This window comes from Lycorma delicatula, chromosome 1 (assembly GCF_047948215.1).
Source record: "Lycorma delicatula isolate Av1 chromosome 1, ASM4794821v1, whole genome shotgun sequence".
NCBI classification, from domain to species: domain Eukaryota; kingdom Metazoa; phylum Arthropoda; class Insecta; order Hemiptera; family Fulgoridae; genus Lycorma; species Lycorma delicatula.
In genome coordinates, this window is record NC_134455.1 from 287,088,417 (window position 1) to 287,102,395 (window position 13,979).

General features: G+C 31.6%; 1 protein-coding gene across 3 annotated transcripts in view; it reads right to left on the bottom strand.

Moving 5' to 3' along the window:
* Cog1 (conserved oligomeric Golgi complex subunit 1) overlaps positions 1-13,979 on the bottom strand; it is a 105,431-nt gene that overhangs the window by 41,163 nt on the left and 50,289 nt on the right. For all 3 annotated transcript variants that reach the window (XM_075378968.1, XM_075378961.1, XM_075378974.1), the window contains exons 9-11: positions 13,082-13,272; positions 10,364-10,470; positions 5,216-5,414 (exon numbers count right to left, since the gene is read on the bottom strand). In XM_075378968.1, the coding sequence (XP_075235083.1) occupies positions 5,216-5,414; positions 10,364-10,470; positions 13,082-13,272 (497 nt within the window). The remainder of the gene's footprint in view (positions 1-5,215; positions 5,415-10,363; positions 10,471-13,081; positions 13,273-13,979) is intronic.

Sequence of the window (13,979 nt, forward strand, 5' to 3'; positions counted from 1 at the left end):
CGTCCTTGTCCACCTTCGTCATGGACTTCTGTTTGCCCTTCTTTAAATTTTCTACATGATTCCCATACACTATCATCGTTTATAAAGTTTTCACCATACACTAGGCTCATTCTGTGATGGATTTCGGTAGTGCTACATCCTTCTGCTCACAGAAAACATATCACACTTCGCAGCAGCATCGAATGTAGCTGCCATGTTCAATTGCCCATAGCTTGGCTCAGACTGATGCAATGGAACTGGCAATGGCAGAGGTTGTAGTGGGGGGTGCAATCACAAGACAAGCAGATCTGGCTTCTGCCTATCTCTTGTTTACTTAGATGCATGATCAGAGGTTGAAAAAAACAGCCCTCACACAATAAAATGCAGTACCAGAAATATGGCAGCTGCAGTGGAAGAATTCAGTTTAGGTAGACTTATAAAATCCCCCATAAGTGTTAATTAGTTTCATACAAATGTTGTAATAGTTATGTGTTACCAGGCGAGTGTTATTGAAGTAACATCTAAAATAGCATTTTGAAAAATATTAAATAAAATCAGGTGTTTTATAAAAATGGATCACAAAGGGCCATTATGACATAATGAAATGAAAATTAACTTATATGATGAAAAGAAACAGACATGAATAACAGGAATTCAGAATAAATGTAGAAAAATTTGCAAAAACCATGAGGATGATGATAGAATTTAATTTTTGTAGTTCTGAACTACAATGTTTTATTGAGCTGAAGAAAGCCCAAATTCCCTGAAGTTTATGAGGCTGTTATAAGGTTAGGAGATTGTCTCTGTTTACTTATTCTCAGCTCTACTCCCTAAATAAGTAAATATAGAAAAAGATAATAAAATGTTTTAAAATCTATTGTTGACGTTTTAAAATCTATTTTATAAATTCTATGAATGCATTCCTGAATTTATTTTTCCCCCAATAGTGAATATTTTTGTAAAAAATTTGGCGGAAAGAGATGGAATAAAAATGCTGATAACAACAAATACCAAGCATACAAATGGATTCACTATGCCAGAACGAGGCAACCTTTACCTGTTAAAATTTATAAATCTTTGGTAGAAAGATCAGATCCAGCCCAAAGACTAAATGTTATGCCCCAACCAATCAAAGAGAAGTGGAAAAACACCATAAACAAAAAAAAAGCTTTACTACAGTACTCTACTACATTACATTTAGCAAATTCCATATCATTTCTTGTTAGGAAATCGTTTACTATACTAAAAAAACTTGAAAAATTCACTGCAATCTACAATCCTATCTAAGTCATATGCAGTAGTCTTTCCACTGAAAAATGTCATTTATCTGTTCTGTTGAGTATAATAATTTATAACAAACTAAGCTTCCAGCAGACCTAGAATACCAATCGCCATATCAGGTAGTACAGCTAAAAATTCTGATATTTGAGACAAAATCAAACGGATGTAGTATATGACTGTGATACAAAGATGTTATGTAATCAACACTTTTCTTCTAGTCCTCAACATTAATTTAAAGCATTCATAGATATAAAGGCAGTGAAATTGAATTACAAAAACTCACATTTGAATAATTTTGATGTAACACGAAGTAAAATATCATTTTATTTGAGATTTGAATGAGATGCTAGACTTCTTTTGTAAAGCTATTTAAAACAGTAAACCCATTTGTAACTTAGGTGATTAGTTAATTTGAATTTGGCTATCCAAACTGATAAAGGAATTGGCTGCTCAGTTTATATAAGAAAAAAACATATTTTATCTACTCTATATGTATATATCTAATAACAGTTAGGTGTTAGGAGATCTAAAGTAACAATGAGTATACAGGGGTAATGTTAAAAATATGACTATTTTTTGGATCTTCAATCTGTAGGTAATTCTACCTGTTGATATGTCACTTCAATGTGTACCAATAATATTTTAACAACATTACTCTTTTATTACCTAGTAAAATAAATACTCAAAAATAAAAGTTGGTATTTAATGTTTTTTAATAAAAAGGTTTAGTGGATAATACACCTCCTGAACTATTATCATTTCTGTGAATAGTTTGTCTGATAAATGTTGAAGAAAGACTATGCAATTTAGAATAATTTAAATTCCCATATTTTACAAGATTTTTTCAAACAAATTTCATCAAATGATAAAAATAAATTATTATTCTATTCTTTTCATTTCCAAGTGAAATTACACAGGGTACAAAATGATGACAAATAACTGTTATTACAGCAATCACTGGTTATTAAATTATATTTTGAGATAATTATTTATTTGAAATAATTTATTGTAAAACATATTTTACTGCCATAAAAACTCATACTGCTAGCAACAGAATGAAAACTTCAACATCTGAATTAAATTAAATTCAGGTAATTCTATGTAAAATGTACATTTTCATGAGTGAATTTTTGCTAAAAGTTAATGTTTTCATAAGTTTTCATCCTCCGATGAGTTGATAAATTATTTTAAAAGAAAACAAAGAAATACATTACTTAGTTGCTTTACACAATCTGTCTCAGACTTTCTTATGGTTGTGATGTATGTAAGTGTATGTAATATCACTTGAGGTAAATAAGGCACCAATCAGAGTTACTTTTTCTAGGATTAATTATGTTCACTATATAGCCAGTCTCCATGTGATGAATGGAATGAAGATGGCAGTTGTGGAGCTGAATGTAACCTACATTTTGATGAAGTTGTTATGCTAATTTGCAATCACATATTTGGTTCAGTGAAGAAGGCAAGCAATTAATAAGAAAGTCACTTCATTTCTCACTTTTCTTCTAAGTATGGTGTTTTGAAAATGATCATTTTCATGATTCAAAGCATATTCATCTATTTATTAACTTTTTAAAAATAATATCTTATCTATGACTAATCAATGATCCACAAATATATAACAAATTTTATTACAAAAAACATAATTTTTTTAATTTTTATTAAAAACGGACTATTTTAATATGTGTATTGCCATTTATACTAAAATATTATGCTACATAACTGAATAATAAATACCGTTTTCAACAACTGATGTCAAAACAAAGACAATTTTTCCATTTATGTAAATAATCTGACAAACTACTAAAATAAAAAATATACAAAGAAAAATTAAAAACTATTCAAAAATGTTTAAAATTTCACTCACCAAATTATAAATTATTCTATACGCTATTCATCTGTTACATGAAAAACACCAAGCCAATAGCTAAATTTTTCTGCAACTTGTTGCAGATAGTGTTCTGTTATACAAGTTAGTGCAGCTGTGATCCTGGTTTTCAGCACATCCAAATCAGCAGATAATAGTGTCATGTAAAACTTGTTTTACATAACCCCAAAAGAAAAAATCACAAAGTATAATGTCAGGGGATCTTGGGGGCCAAAAGTGTAGTGCCAAGTCTTGGGCTCCCATACACCCTACCCAGCAATGTTTCATTTAGAAACCAACGTTGGCACATTAGTTGTGCCAATGTAGTGGGGCTCCATCTTGCTGAAAAATGAATTCTGCAGTCTTAATTTAGTTGTGGAAAAAGCTTGTTATGCAGCATCTCAAGATAAGAATGCCCTATTATTGTATCTTCTTCAAAAAAGAAAGGCCATAAATTTTTGTAAACAAAACTGCACAAAAAACATTAACTTTTAATGAATCTTGCTCCTTCATTACAATCTCATGCGGATTCTCAAGCCCCCATGTTCAAAGACTGTGATGTCAAACTTTGCCACTTAAATGGAAATGTTGCTTCACCACTAAAAATGAAACCCAATAATAATCTGTCTTCCGTATCAATGAAGAACATATCACAAAAATCCTTACATTTTCTTTTGGAACTTACATGCCTTCAGAGTTTGTATTAATTGCAATCGGTATGGCCTGAACTACAAGTGTCATATTAACATATGCCAAATAGTCATATGAGAGATTGCAAGTTCTCAGCTAGTATGACTGGATGTTTTTGGTCTTTCCTGAGAAGTCTTGAATTCGTTATACATTTTTCTCTGAAGTGTATGGTCAACCTCGACTCTCCTCTTACATAAAAGACCTCAATTTCTCAAATTGTTTATACCACCAATGAATGTTCTTAGTCAATGGTGGATCAATTCTGAAAAATACACACTGAACTATTATTACAGACTCTATCTTGCTAAATTTTACAACACAAAATGCCTTCTGTTACATAAATCCCATATTGTTTACAACTGAAGTTAGTGTTGCTATCTGGCAGCCAGTATTTGAAAATTTAGGCCCCACACTTTCAAATGGAACAAATTTTATTCAATGAACATACATGGTTGCATAGGTGTATGGTTTTGAAATTATGTCATTCTTTTTTATAAACATTCTACTATCCATTTTGGTGACAGGCTAATGTAAAGGAAATTGAACTGTACATTCTAAAGTATACATCTAAAATATAGCAAATATATTATGTTTTTAACCTTAAATAAAATTATTTAACTCAGAATTTAAAAAAAAAATTCTTCAACATGTTAAAAATAACTAAAAAAATAATTTGAAATTTTTATTTAAAAGGAGTTTGATACTAACAATAGATTTTACAAAATTTGACAATACTCAACTTGTGTAAATTTAGGGTGATTTTTCCTATTATTATTATTACTACTATTATTAATTAAACTGTTTACACAAAATAAGACAGCAGTTTTATACTTATTTTAGCCACCCAATATGCAGAAGAAATGATATGCATTACTTTAAGTTTCTACTGTTCAGGGCTATCACCTAATCAGCTGGAACAATCAGTTAGTGGTCTCAACTGCTACTGAACAGGATGTTTACTCATATCTGATTTTAGAAACTATTCCTTAACCTGTCTCTCATCCTACTATGGTAGATTTTACAATATGACTATTTTCTTTACAGACAAGCAATCACCCCTTATACAACATATTATAATATCTATTCATACCACAATTGAGCAACTGCCAAAATATACAATAGATCTGATTATAATAAATCAAGATCTATGTCAGTAAATGAACTACCTAAAGCAGTGTTAAGATAGAGCTCAGCAATTGAGAGATATCTTCAATTCTTAGGTCATTTTAGTCTTAATTTTTAAATACAACCTATTAAATAAAAAATTAATGCAGTAAACTACATTTTATTAATAAATAACAATAAATAGAAAGAACAAAAGCATTTAATAATTTACTAAATGATGATCATGTACAGAAATGTTTGGTCTAACAATAAGTAATGAAATAATTAACTTACTGAGATAAAACAGAAAGACACTGTGTTTGTTGGTGTGATTGTAATGATTTATTACCACAATTATCACCAAGCGTATCCATGTTGTCACAGGAAGGATTTAAAGTAGATAAGTCATTTAATAATGTTGACAACTGTGTCTCAAATAAACCACACAAATCAGCAACTCGTGGTGTAATTCCTTGAGATTTCAACTGCACACCTAATATCAAAATCAACAACATAGTTAGGAGATACGTAATAAATTACCATATACACACACACATGCATGCACGCACACATACAAGGATGATCAGAAAGTAAGTTATACCTCCTCTATGAAACAAACACATATTTATATGATAATTTTTTTTTTATTGAACAAAAAACTACATATTTTTATCTATTTTTCGACATAATCACCAAGTTTTTCTTAATACTTTTCATATGTTGTGACAAGTTTTTCAATTTCACTCATATAAAAATTTCATCCAATTTCTTTCAACCATTTAAGGACCGCTACCTTCAGTTCATCATCATTAGCAAAATGCTCCCCTCCCAGGGCTTGCTTGAGCGAACCAAACAGCTGGTAATCGTAGGGTGCTAGGTCAGGGCTATAAGGCGGATGAGACCACACTTCATACTTGAATTTTTGTAATAAATCCTTTGTCACATAAGCTGAATGAAGAGTAGTGTCGTTCTGAAGAAAAACGACCCCATCGCTCAATCTTCTGGGTCTTTGATCCTTAATGGCTTTATGCAATTTTTTTAGCCTCTCAGTAAGATTCAACATTGATTGTTGTTCCCTGGAGCATAAATTCACTATAAACAACTCCCTCAAAATTGAAAAAGACTATCAGCATAACCTTTTGAACATGTGGGGATGTTTTCACTTTTTCTTGGCTGCGGTGAATTTTTGTGTCTCCATTCACATGATGTTCGTCTAGTCTCAGGAGTGCAATGAAGCACCCAGCTCTCATTCCCTGTAATGATTTGTTTCAAAAACTATGGATCAGTCCTGGAATAACGTTGAAGAAAAGAAAGAGCGGATGCAAAACATTGATGTTTGTGGTTGTTGGTCAACGAATGTGGCACCCGTGGTGCACACATCGTACAGTAACCAAGCTGATCATGAATAATTACAAATACACTAACATAACTGATGTTAAGTTCACTTACAATCTTTCTCATTTTAATGCACCGGTTACTCAAGATCATTTCATTCACGTGTTCCACATTACCCGTGTGTTTGTAGTTGAAGGACGCCCAGCACACAATTTGTCATTCACATTTGTTCTTCCGTTTCTGAACATCTAACACCATCATTGTCATGATATTGCGTTCTCACCATATACTTCAACAATTTGGCAATGAATTTCACAACAACTGTAATTTTTTGCCACAAAAATTGGACTACTGAATGCACTTCTATGCTGGACAAAACCTATAGTGGACACGCCACGCCATATTGACGACACTACACGCATACTGAATGTTGTACAGAATTGTTGCTGGGGGAGCATGAAGACATCTCGATTCCCCCCCGAGGGGAGAAGATTCCACCTTGTAGCGTGTCCGGTCACTACACCACCCCCTCCGTTCCTAGCCAGTAGTGGCTTTAACGGAGAAAGAGCGTGAAGACAACTACATAACCAGCAATGCCACCACAAGACATTAATATATCACTTCCAGTTCAAGAACAAAGCAAGGGTGAAACTTATTTTTTGAGCCACCTCTCATATATATAAATTTTATTAAATAAACCACCTGGTAAAGAATACTGAGGTAAGATATAACTTATCTTTATTTTTCATGGAAGTAATTATTATAAAACAATTAATTACAAAAATAATAAACTAGGTTCATCTAATATGGGAGATCATTTAATAAACAATAAACATTCTATTTCTGATATTAACACAAATTTGGAAATTAATAAAGATGATATAAAATTAAATATATTAGAAAAACATGAGATATAAACACAAAACAAAATTTCAATTTGATAAACCACCAGACAGTGTTTGAGTTCTTATAAAAACTGCAACAGATAGCAGCACTCACGTGAATTAATATGCAATTATCATTATTTTAGTATTTATATTTTTATATTTATATTATGCAATAACAGAATTATTTTAATCATGACAGGATGCTGGAACACGTGAAAGTACTGTCATGAAAAATTAAGAAAAGTCTTATCTCAATATTCTGTACTAGGTGGTTTATTTAACAGAATTTAGATAAATTTAATAGTTCAGAGGAATAATATGAATCTTAAAATGATTAATTTCAGTAAAGCAATATATATATATATATATATATATATATATTTATATATATATGAAAAGTCAAAACGTAAAGGGAAATTTGTATTTCAATCTTATGTCTAGCAACACTGACTTCTCTGCTATAAATCATAACCTCATACCATTTGTTCACTGAAAATATTGTTTCACTGTTAACTGTTTGTGGTTGTGTTTAAAAGTCAATTTAAAATTACTCTTTTACCCAATTGTACCAAGGCTGTAATGTGACCTATGATATCCTTCTCAGTTCAGAAGGAGGTGAAATCTGTAGAAATTAATGCAGTAGCAATATGGAGAAAGTTGTTAAAAGCGAAAAATCTACAAATAGATTGCCTGCTTTAAAAAAGATGAAGTTTATTTTTGTTATGAATAGTGGAAAGGTAGATAGGCCCTCCACTTCAAAAAATAATTAAAATAATGAACTGGTTGAACAAGTGATTTGCAATAATTAATAAGGTAGATGAAGTTGGAGGTTAGTTGAACATAAACCATGATTCTTTAAGTTTTCTAAAAACCTACGCTTGTGTTCCATGTCAACTGAAAAACAATTACAAAGAGAATTGTTTGAGAATTTCCCAAAAGCTGTTGAAATGTTATGAATTGCAGGAGGACCAGTCCTAAATCAGTTAATAAATATTAATGAGACATGGTCACATCACCCAACCTGAAAATAAGCAATTAAGTTTAGTACAGAAAAATATCTCCTGTGGGAAAAAAAACATTCAGAACTCATATATCTACAGGAACGTAGATGATAACAATATTCTGCCATAGGGTCTACCTTTTATCCACTTGACAATTAAAAATGAAACAGTGAATAATGAAATAATGTAATCTATTGTGTTCACCAAAGGCAAAAATCAAGTCCAAAACAAGGGGTAAATTTTCAAAGGGGGTGATATGGTCAATAAAACAATCTTTAATTTCAAAGTTCCAGTTTTCAGCTTTTGGACGATCCGCATCTTAACTTGGCTCCAAACATATTTACCTTTTTGATGTTTTGAAATAAGAGGTGCATGGGAATCATTTTTATTGTGATGAAGAGGTAATAGAAAAGGTGGAAAATTGGCTAAGCACCTGACCAAAAACTTTCTTCAGAAAGCACAAAAGCTTGTTTAAAGCTGAATTAATTGTATGTGTAGGAATACTGAAAAATAAGCATACGAGGTGCGACAATAACGTAATGAGACTGATTTTTTTTGCAAGATGTGGCAACCCTGCAGCTTGCGTAGGCACACCATCTTTGACCTATAGCCTTATAGATCTTTGGTCTACAAGCTACTTCTAGTCCAAGCGGCACATTGATGCAACTGCTCAGTCGTGAGTTGTACTGTAATAAGTGAACACGTGTTTGTGTCTCTCGTCACAGAAATGAAACCGCAAAATATTGCGCGACGGTATGCCATTTCTTTTTGCGTTAAATTGGATGAAAACGCGACGACAACTTATGGTAAGCTTCAGAAGACTTTTGAAGAGAAGGTTATGTCAAGAGCTCAAGTTTTTCGGTGGCATAAAATTTTTAGTGAAGGCAGAATGAATGTTGAAGATAACACCGCAGTGGACGACCGTCAACCTCACGGACAGATGTCAACTTGACCAGGGTGCGTGAAATCGTACGATCTGATCGAAGATTATCCGTGAAAATGATTGCAGAAGAATTCAACATCAATCGAGAAACGGTTCGTCTAATATTAACTGAAGATCTTGGTATGAGAAAGATTTGTGCAAAAATGGTCCCCAAAAATCTCACACAACAGCGAGAAACACGGAAAAATGTGGCAGCCGATCTGTTAGAGCAAACGGAAATCAATCCAGATTTGTTGAGCCGTGTTATCACTGGTGATGAAGATTGGTTTTTTCAATACGATCCAGAGACAAAACGTCAAAGTTCGCAATGGTGCTCAAAGGGATCACCCAGACCAATAAAAGCTTGCATGTCAAAGTCAAAAGTGAAATGCATGCTTGTGTGCTTCTTCGATTCCAAGGGAATTGTTCATAAAGAGTGGGTGCCTCCTGGACAAACAGTTAACCAATATTTCTACAAAGAAATTTTAGAAAGACTTCGTAAACGAGTTCTTCGTGTCCGTGCCAACATTGCTGATAATTGGATTCTGCATCACGATAATGCGCCATCCCATACTGCTCTGTCAGTACAGCAATTTTGAACCTCAAAACAAATTTCAGTACTACAGTAGTTAGCTTATTCACCAGATATCGCTCCGTGCGACTTTTTTCTATTTCCAAGAGTCAAAATGGCGGTCAAGGGACACCATTTTCAAACAACACAAGATGTTCAAAAAGCTGTGACGAGGGTCTTGGAGGATATTACAGAAGATGAGTTCCAGAAATGTTACCATCAATGGCAGAAGCGCTGGAATAAGTGTGTGCAATCAGAGGGGAACTACTTTGAAGGAGACAACCCTAAACATGACTAAAATGGTAAGCAACATTTTTTTTCACACCAGTCTCATTACTTTATTGTCGCACCTCGTAAAAATGTCATTAATCAGTGGCTAAATGGACTGGTGGCAGAAGAATATGACGAGGGTATATTGAAGCAGGTGTATCGCTATGATAAATGTCTTAATTCATGTGGCGATTATATAGAGAACTAATATAAGGTATGTAGTTAAGAGAAATAAAAACATATTTATAAAGTTTTCAGAATAAATCTTTTTACAATGAAACGGTCTTAACTTTAGAGATAACCTCTCGTAATTAATTTCATTAATTAAATTTTCATAATGTATGTATTAGTGGTTATTATAAATGTATTAATTTCCCATGATTATGTAATTTGGGATCTAGATTAAATAATAGTAATTACTTAAAACAGCAATGTAACTTTTGACCTTCTCATTACCTCTTGTGGACTGCTGATGCTGATTTCGATGAGCACTGAATAATATGTCATTAGCACTTTCTTTCCATATATACCAACGAAGATCATTTTCAGGTGTCTTGCAGCTACTGAAAACCAAAGAAAAGAAAAAAATTAATTTGCTAAAAAAATGTTTAATTAAAAACTAAATGTTTAGTATTATATAATTTAATTAGCTAGAAAACTGACACTGATTTGGAGTCTGAATTAAGTAAATGAATAACAACAAGTTTACATGTTGATAGCTTATATCAAAGCTTAAAGCAACATCTAATTTTTTTTAGAAAAGTGATAAAATTACACCTTCTGAAAATAAAAAGGTGAATGAAAATGTATTATTAGAAAATAGCACATATATTCATCATCAATATCTTTGAATGAAATAAGTTCTGTTAGCATGAGCTTTAGATTTTGCTTCTAATCATTCCTTGTCATAGAGCTTAACTAAAACTAGATCTGATAATTTACTCACTGTATTATATGCAACATAAGCAAGTCCTGATGCACACTCCCTAGAGACTAGATCTACAGCAAATTTTGAGATGCTTAGTTCTAGAGACTTGTGTATTATTATTATATGATCCAAGGGTAGAAGAAACTGGTTCTGATTGCAGACAATAGCATTGGTGGAAGTTTTTCAAATCAAAAAATCTTTCATCTTGAAAATTAATTTCTCTTGGATGGAAATTTTTCAAGCCGCATTCAAATTATCTAACAATTGGGAAGAGAAAATCATAAACAAAAGGTCAAATTCTATTACTGATATAAAAAGGGAGCAAATGTGGCTATGAATTTAGATCAAATGAATTTCTACAATAGTCTATATATTGTATGTGATGACTTGTTTGCATACTGCCTTCTAATTACAAATTTTATCGTAGCATCATCCTACCTGATACACCTGATAGTATAGCTTGCAAGCCCAAATAGTATTTTTAACACTAGCATTTGTTGCAATATCTGGGAAATTTTTCATAATTACTCAATAAATTGGTTATCCATTGCTAGTTAAGTACAAAGAGCGATCTTCAAATGAAAATTAATTTCTCTTGGATAGAAATGCGATTTGAAGAAAAGAGGAATATAAGGTTGTAACACTAAGCTGCTTGTAATCTCAAAAAAATATAAACAGGTGTAAATATAAAAAATATCAATATTAACTTGAATCTCTCAACACCTTTTTTCAGTTTGACATAGCAGTCTATTTCCAATCATAGACATTTCATCAACTATCAAGAATTTTACCAGATTCATTTCTGTTTAAAAGCACATACCTGCTTCTCAGAGGCTAAAATCTTTAAAGCAAATAGAAATCCGCAATAGAGAATGATGAATTTTCTCACTTATAATTATTAATTAATTATAGCTGTGTAGTAAGAGCTAAGTACAATATCAACATTACCTAATATCTCCAAAACTCATCAGGAGTTTCAGAGATGGTACTCTCATTAGAGTACAACGGTTTCACACTGTTTACTTGAACTCACCTTATTAAAGAATTGGCTAGTAAGGATTCTTAGTGGATTATGAAATTCATTTGTTAATGACAAACTTTAAGGACTCATCTGATTTGTAGAAAGAAGACAGATAAGATTTCTACTGCACAACTAGTACAGATTATGTTTTATGTTCCTTAAAATAATCATTTAGATGCACTAACAACGCTAAGAAACTATCTGCAGTTTCTCACTGGTGTGCTACATATACAATCCTTCTTTTGTTACTACCTCATTTTTATCTCTCTGGTTATATAGCAGTAACCATGAGGGTTCTCTTTGCTGATGTTCACTGATCCCTTCTGGAATGTCAACCTCCTCCTCGACTACAGAGAAGTCTGTAGAAGTTTGGGATATGTAACTCATATTTTCAAAGTATTCTTGCTATAACTGAAAATTCTGCTGAACTGAGTCATAGCTACATCTAAAGCAGATAACAGAAGCATGCTGACTCTGGTAACACTTTTCATTTTCTTCATCTAAAGAAAACTTGTATTTTGGAAAACTTCTGACAGTAGTTCCAGATTGTTCAATATATTGTATCCTACTGTAGACTATCTTTAGAAAGTTTAGTTAAACTTATGTTTTAAAATCTTGCAGGATCCCAAACATTTCTGTAATGAAATTACAGTAGTGTGAGACATTTTCAAATCTTTGGAGACAAGTTGTTCCCACTCATTGTTGTAAATAATTACATTAACAAATTCTATATAGTCTATAAATTGACCATTCATTAAGGCATTATCATTACGGTATTCATTTTAGTAAGGTATTTCAATAAAGAAACAAGCATTTATCAATAAAACTGTCATTAGATTGCACTTCAAAATTAAAGGAATTTAACTGGGAGCTAATTATCTTTGTCAGAGAAAATTAGAAAACAAGTTTTCCTAAATAGAAATTTTTTTATAAGTTTTTTTCTTTTCAGCCAAACAAGTGCTTTCAAAATCTTTGACGCTATAGCTCAAAACTTTGACGCTACAGCAAGTCACTGCAGTTTTTTTTTACTGAAGACTAAGGTGGAAGTTATTAATGAAGCCAGGAATAATTTCCTGACTTTTCAATACTCCTCCACATTATTTTATGTTTTTCAATAACTGACTAAATGAAGTCAGTTATTTGACTATTTATCTGTAACTCTACAAATAAATGTTGGTTCAGCCAAAATAACAAATTTGTGTGTACAAACATTGTGAAAACTTACTAATTAGATGTTATCTCTTTAATAATTGAAGTTATTTGTTGTTTAATATGTTTCAATCCAGCTTTCCAGTGAACTGTTATCAACTGTTTTGCTCTATTAATTATTAATGGCATGTATAAATCATTCCAAATATTTAGGGTTGAAGGTTGCATCAGTCTTTGTAGAACTATACTCCACTCTTCTGGTAGTTCCTGAAAAAATAAAATACATAAAACATCTTTTTACAGAAAATTAAGTTACTTGCATAAGAAGAACGTTAATTGTCTAAATTACCTAATAATATTACAAAACGAATACAAACTAGTTTTAAAGCTTAAGGGGCTACGCACATTTGATAATAGAAGTATCTCTTCATGTATAATTATGGAATTCTCAGAAATTTTTTGTAATTGTTTTATTAAGTATGTACTGATTCAGAAAAACTAGATTTTGTATGAGTATATCTTACTACTTCTTTGACTATATCAGGCGATATGTTTTCTTTACAGATTCTTGTAAAATATAAATGAACAAAACTAAAACATGGTCATGTTTTACCGAATAAATTGTCTATTTTAATTTGAACTAATTTCATAACATACCACTATATACCAAAAAAAGAGATGTGCAAATGATGCTCACTCTAACAAGTTAAATTTTCAAAACACTCGCCAATTTAATTCAAAAATATCAACAAGGACTGAAATTGAATTATTAGCAGGTTTTTATTAAATCTAACAAAGAGAATTATAGAAAAAAAAGGTAATTATTTCAATAGATATGAATATTGATTTAATTTTTAATGTATTATTTTTTCAGAAAATAATATCTCATGGTGTTAAAACAATTTTTTTTTCTAGTCCTAATAGAATTACTAATAAAACGAAGTCTTAAACACAATAAATCTCAACTGCTATAA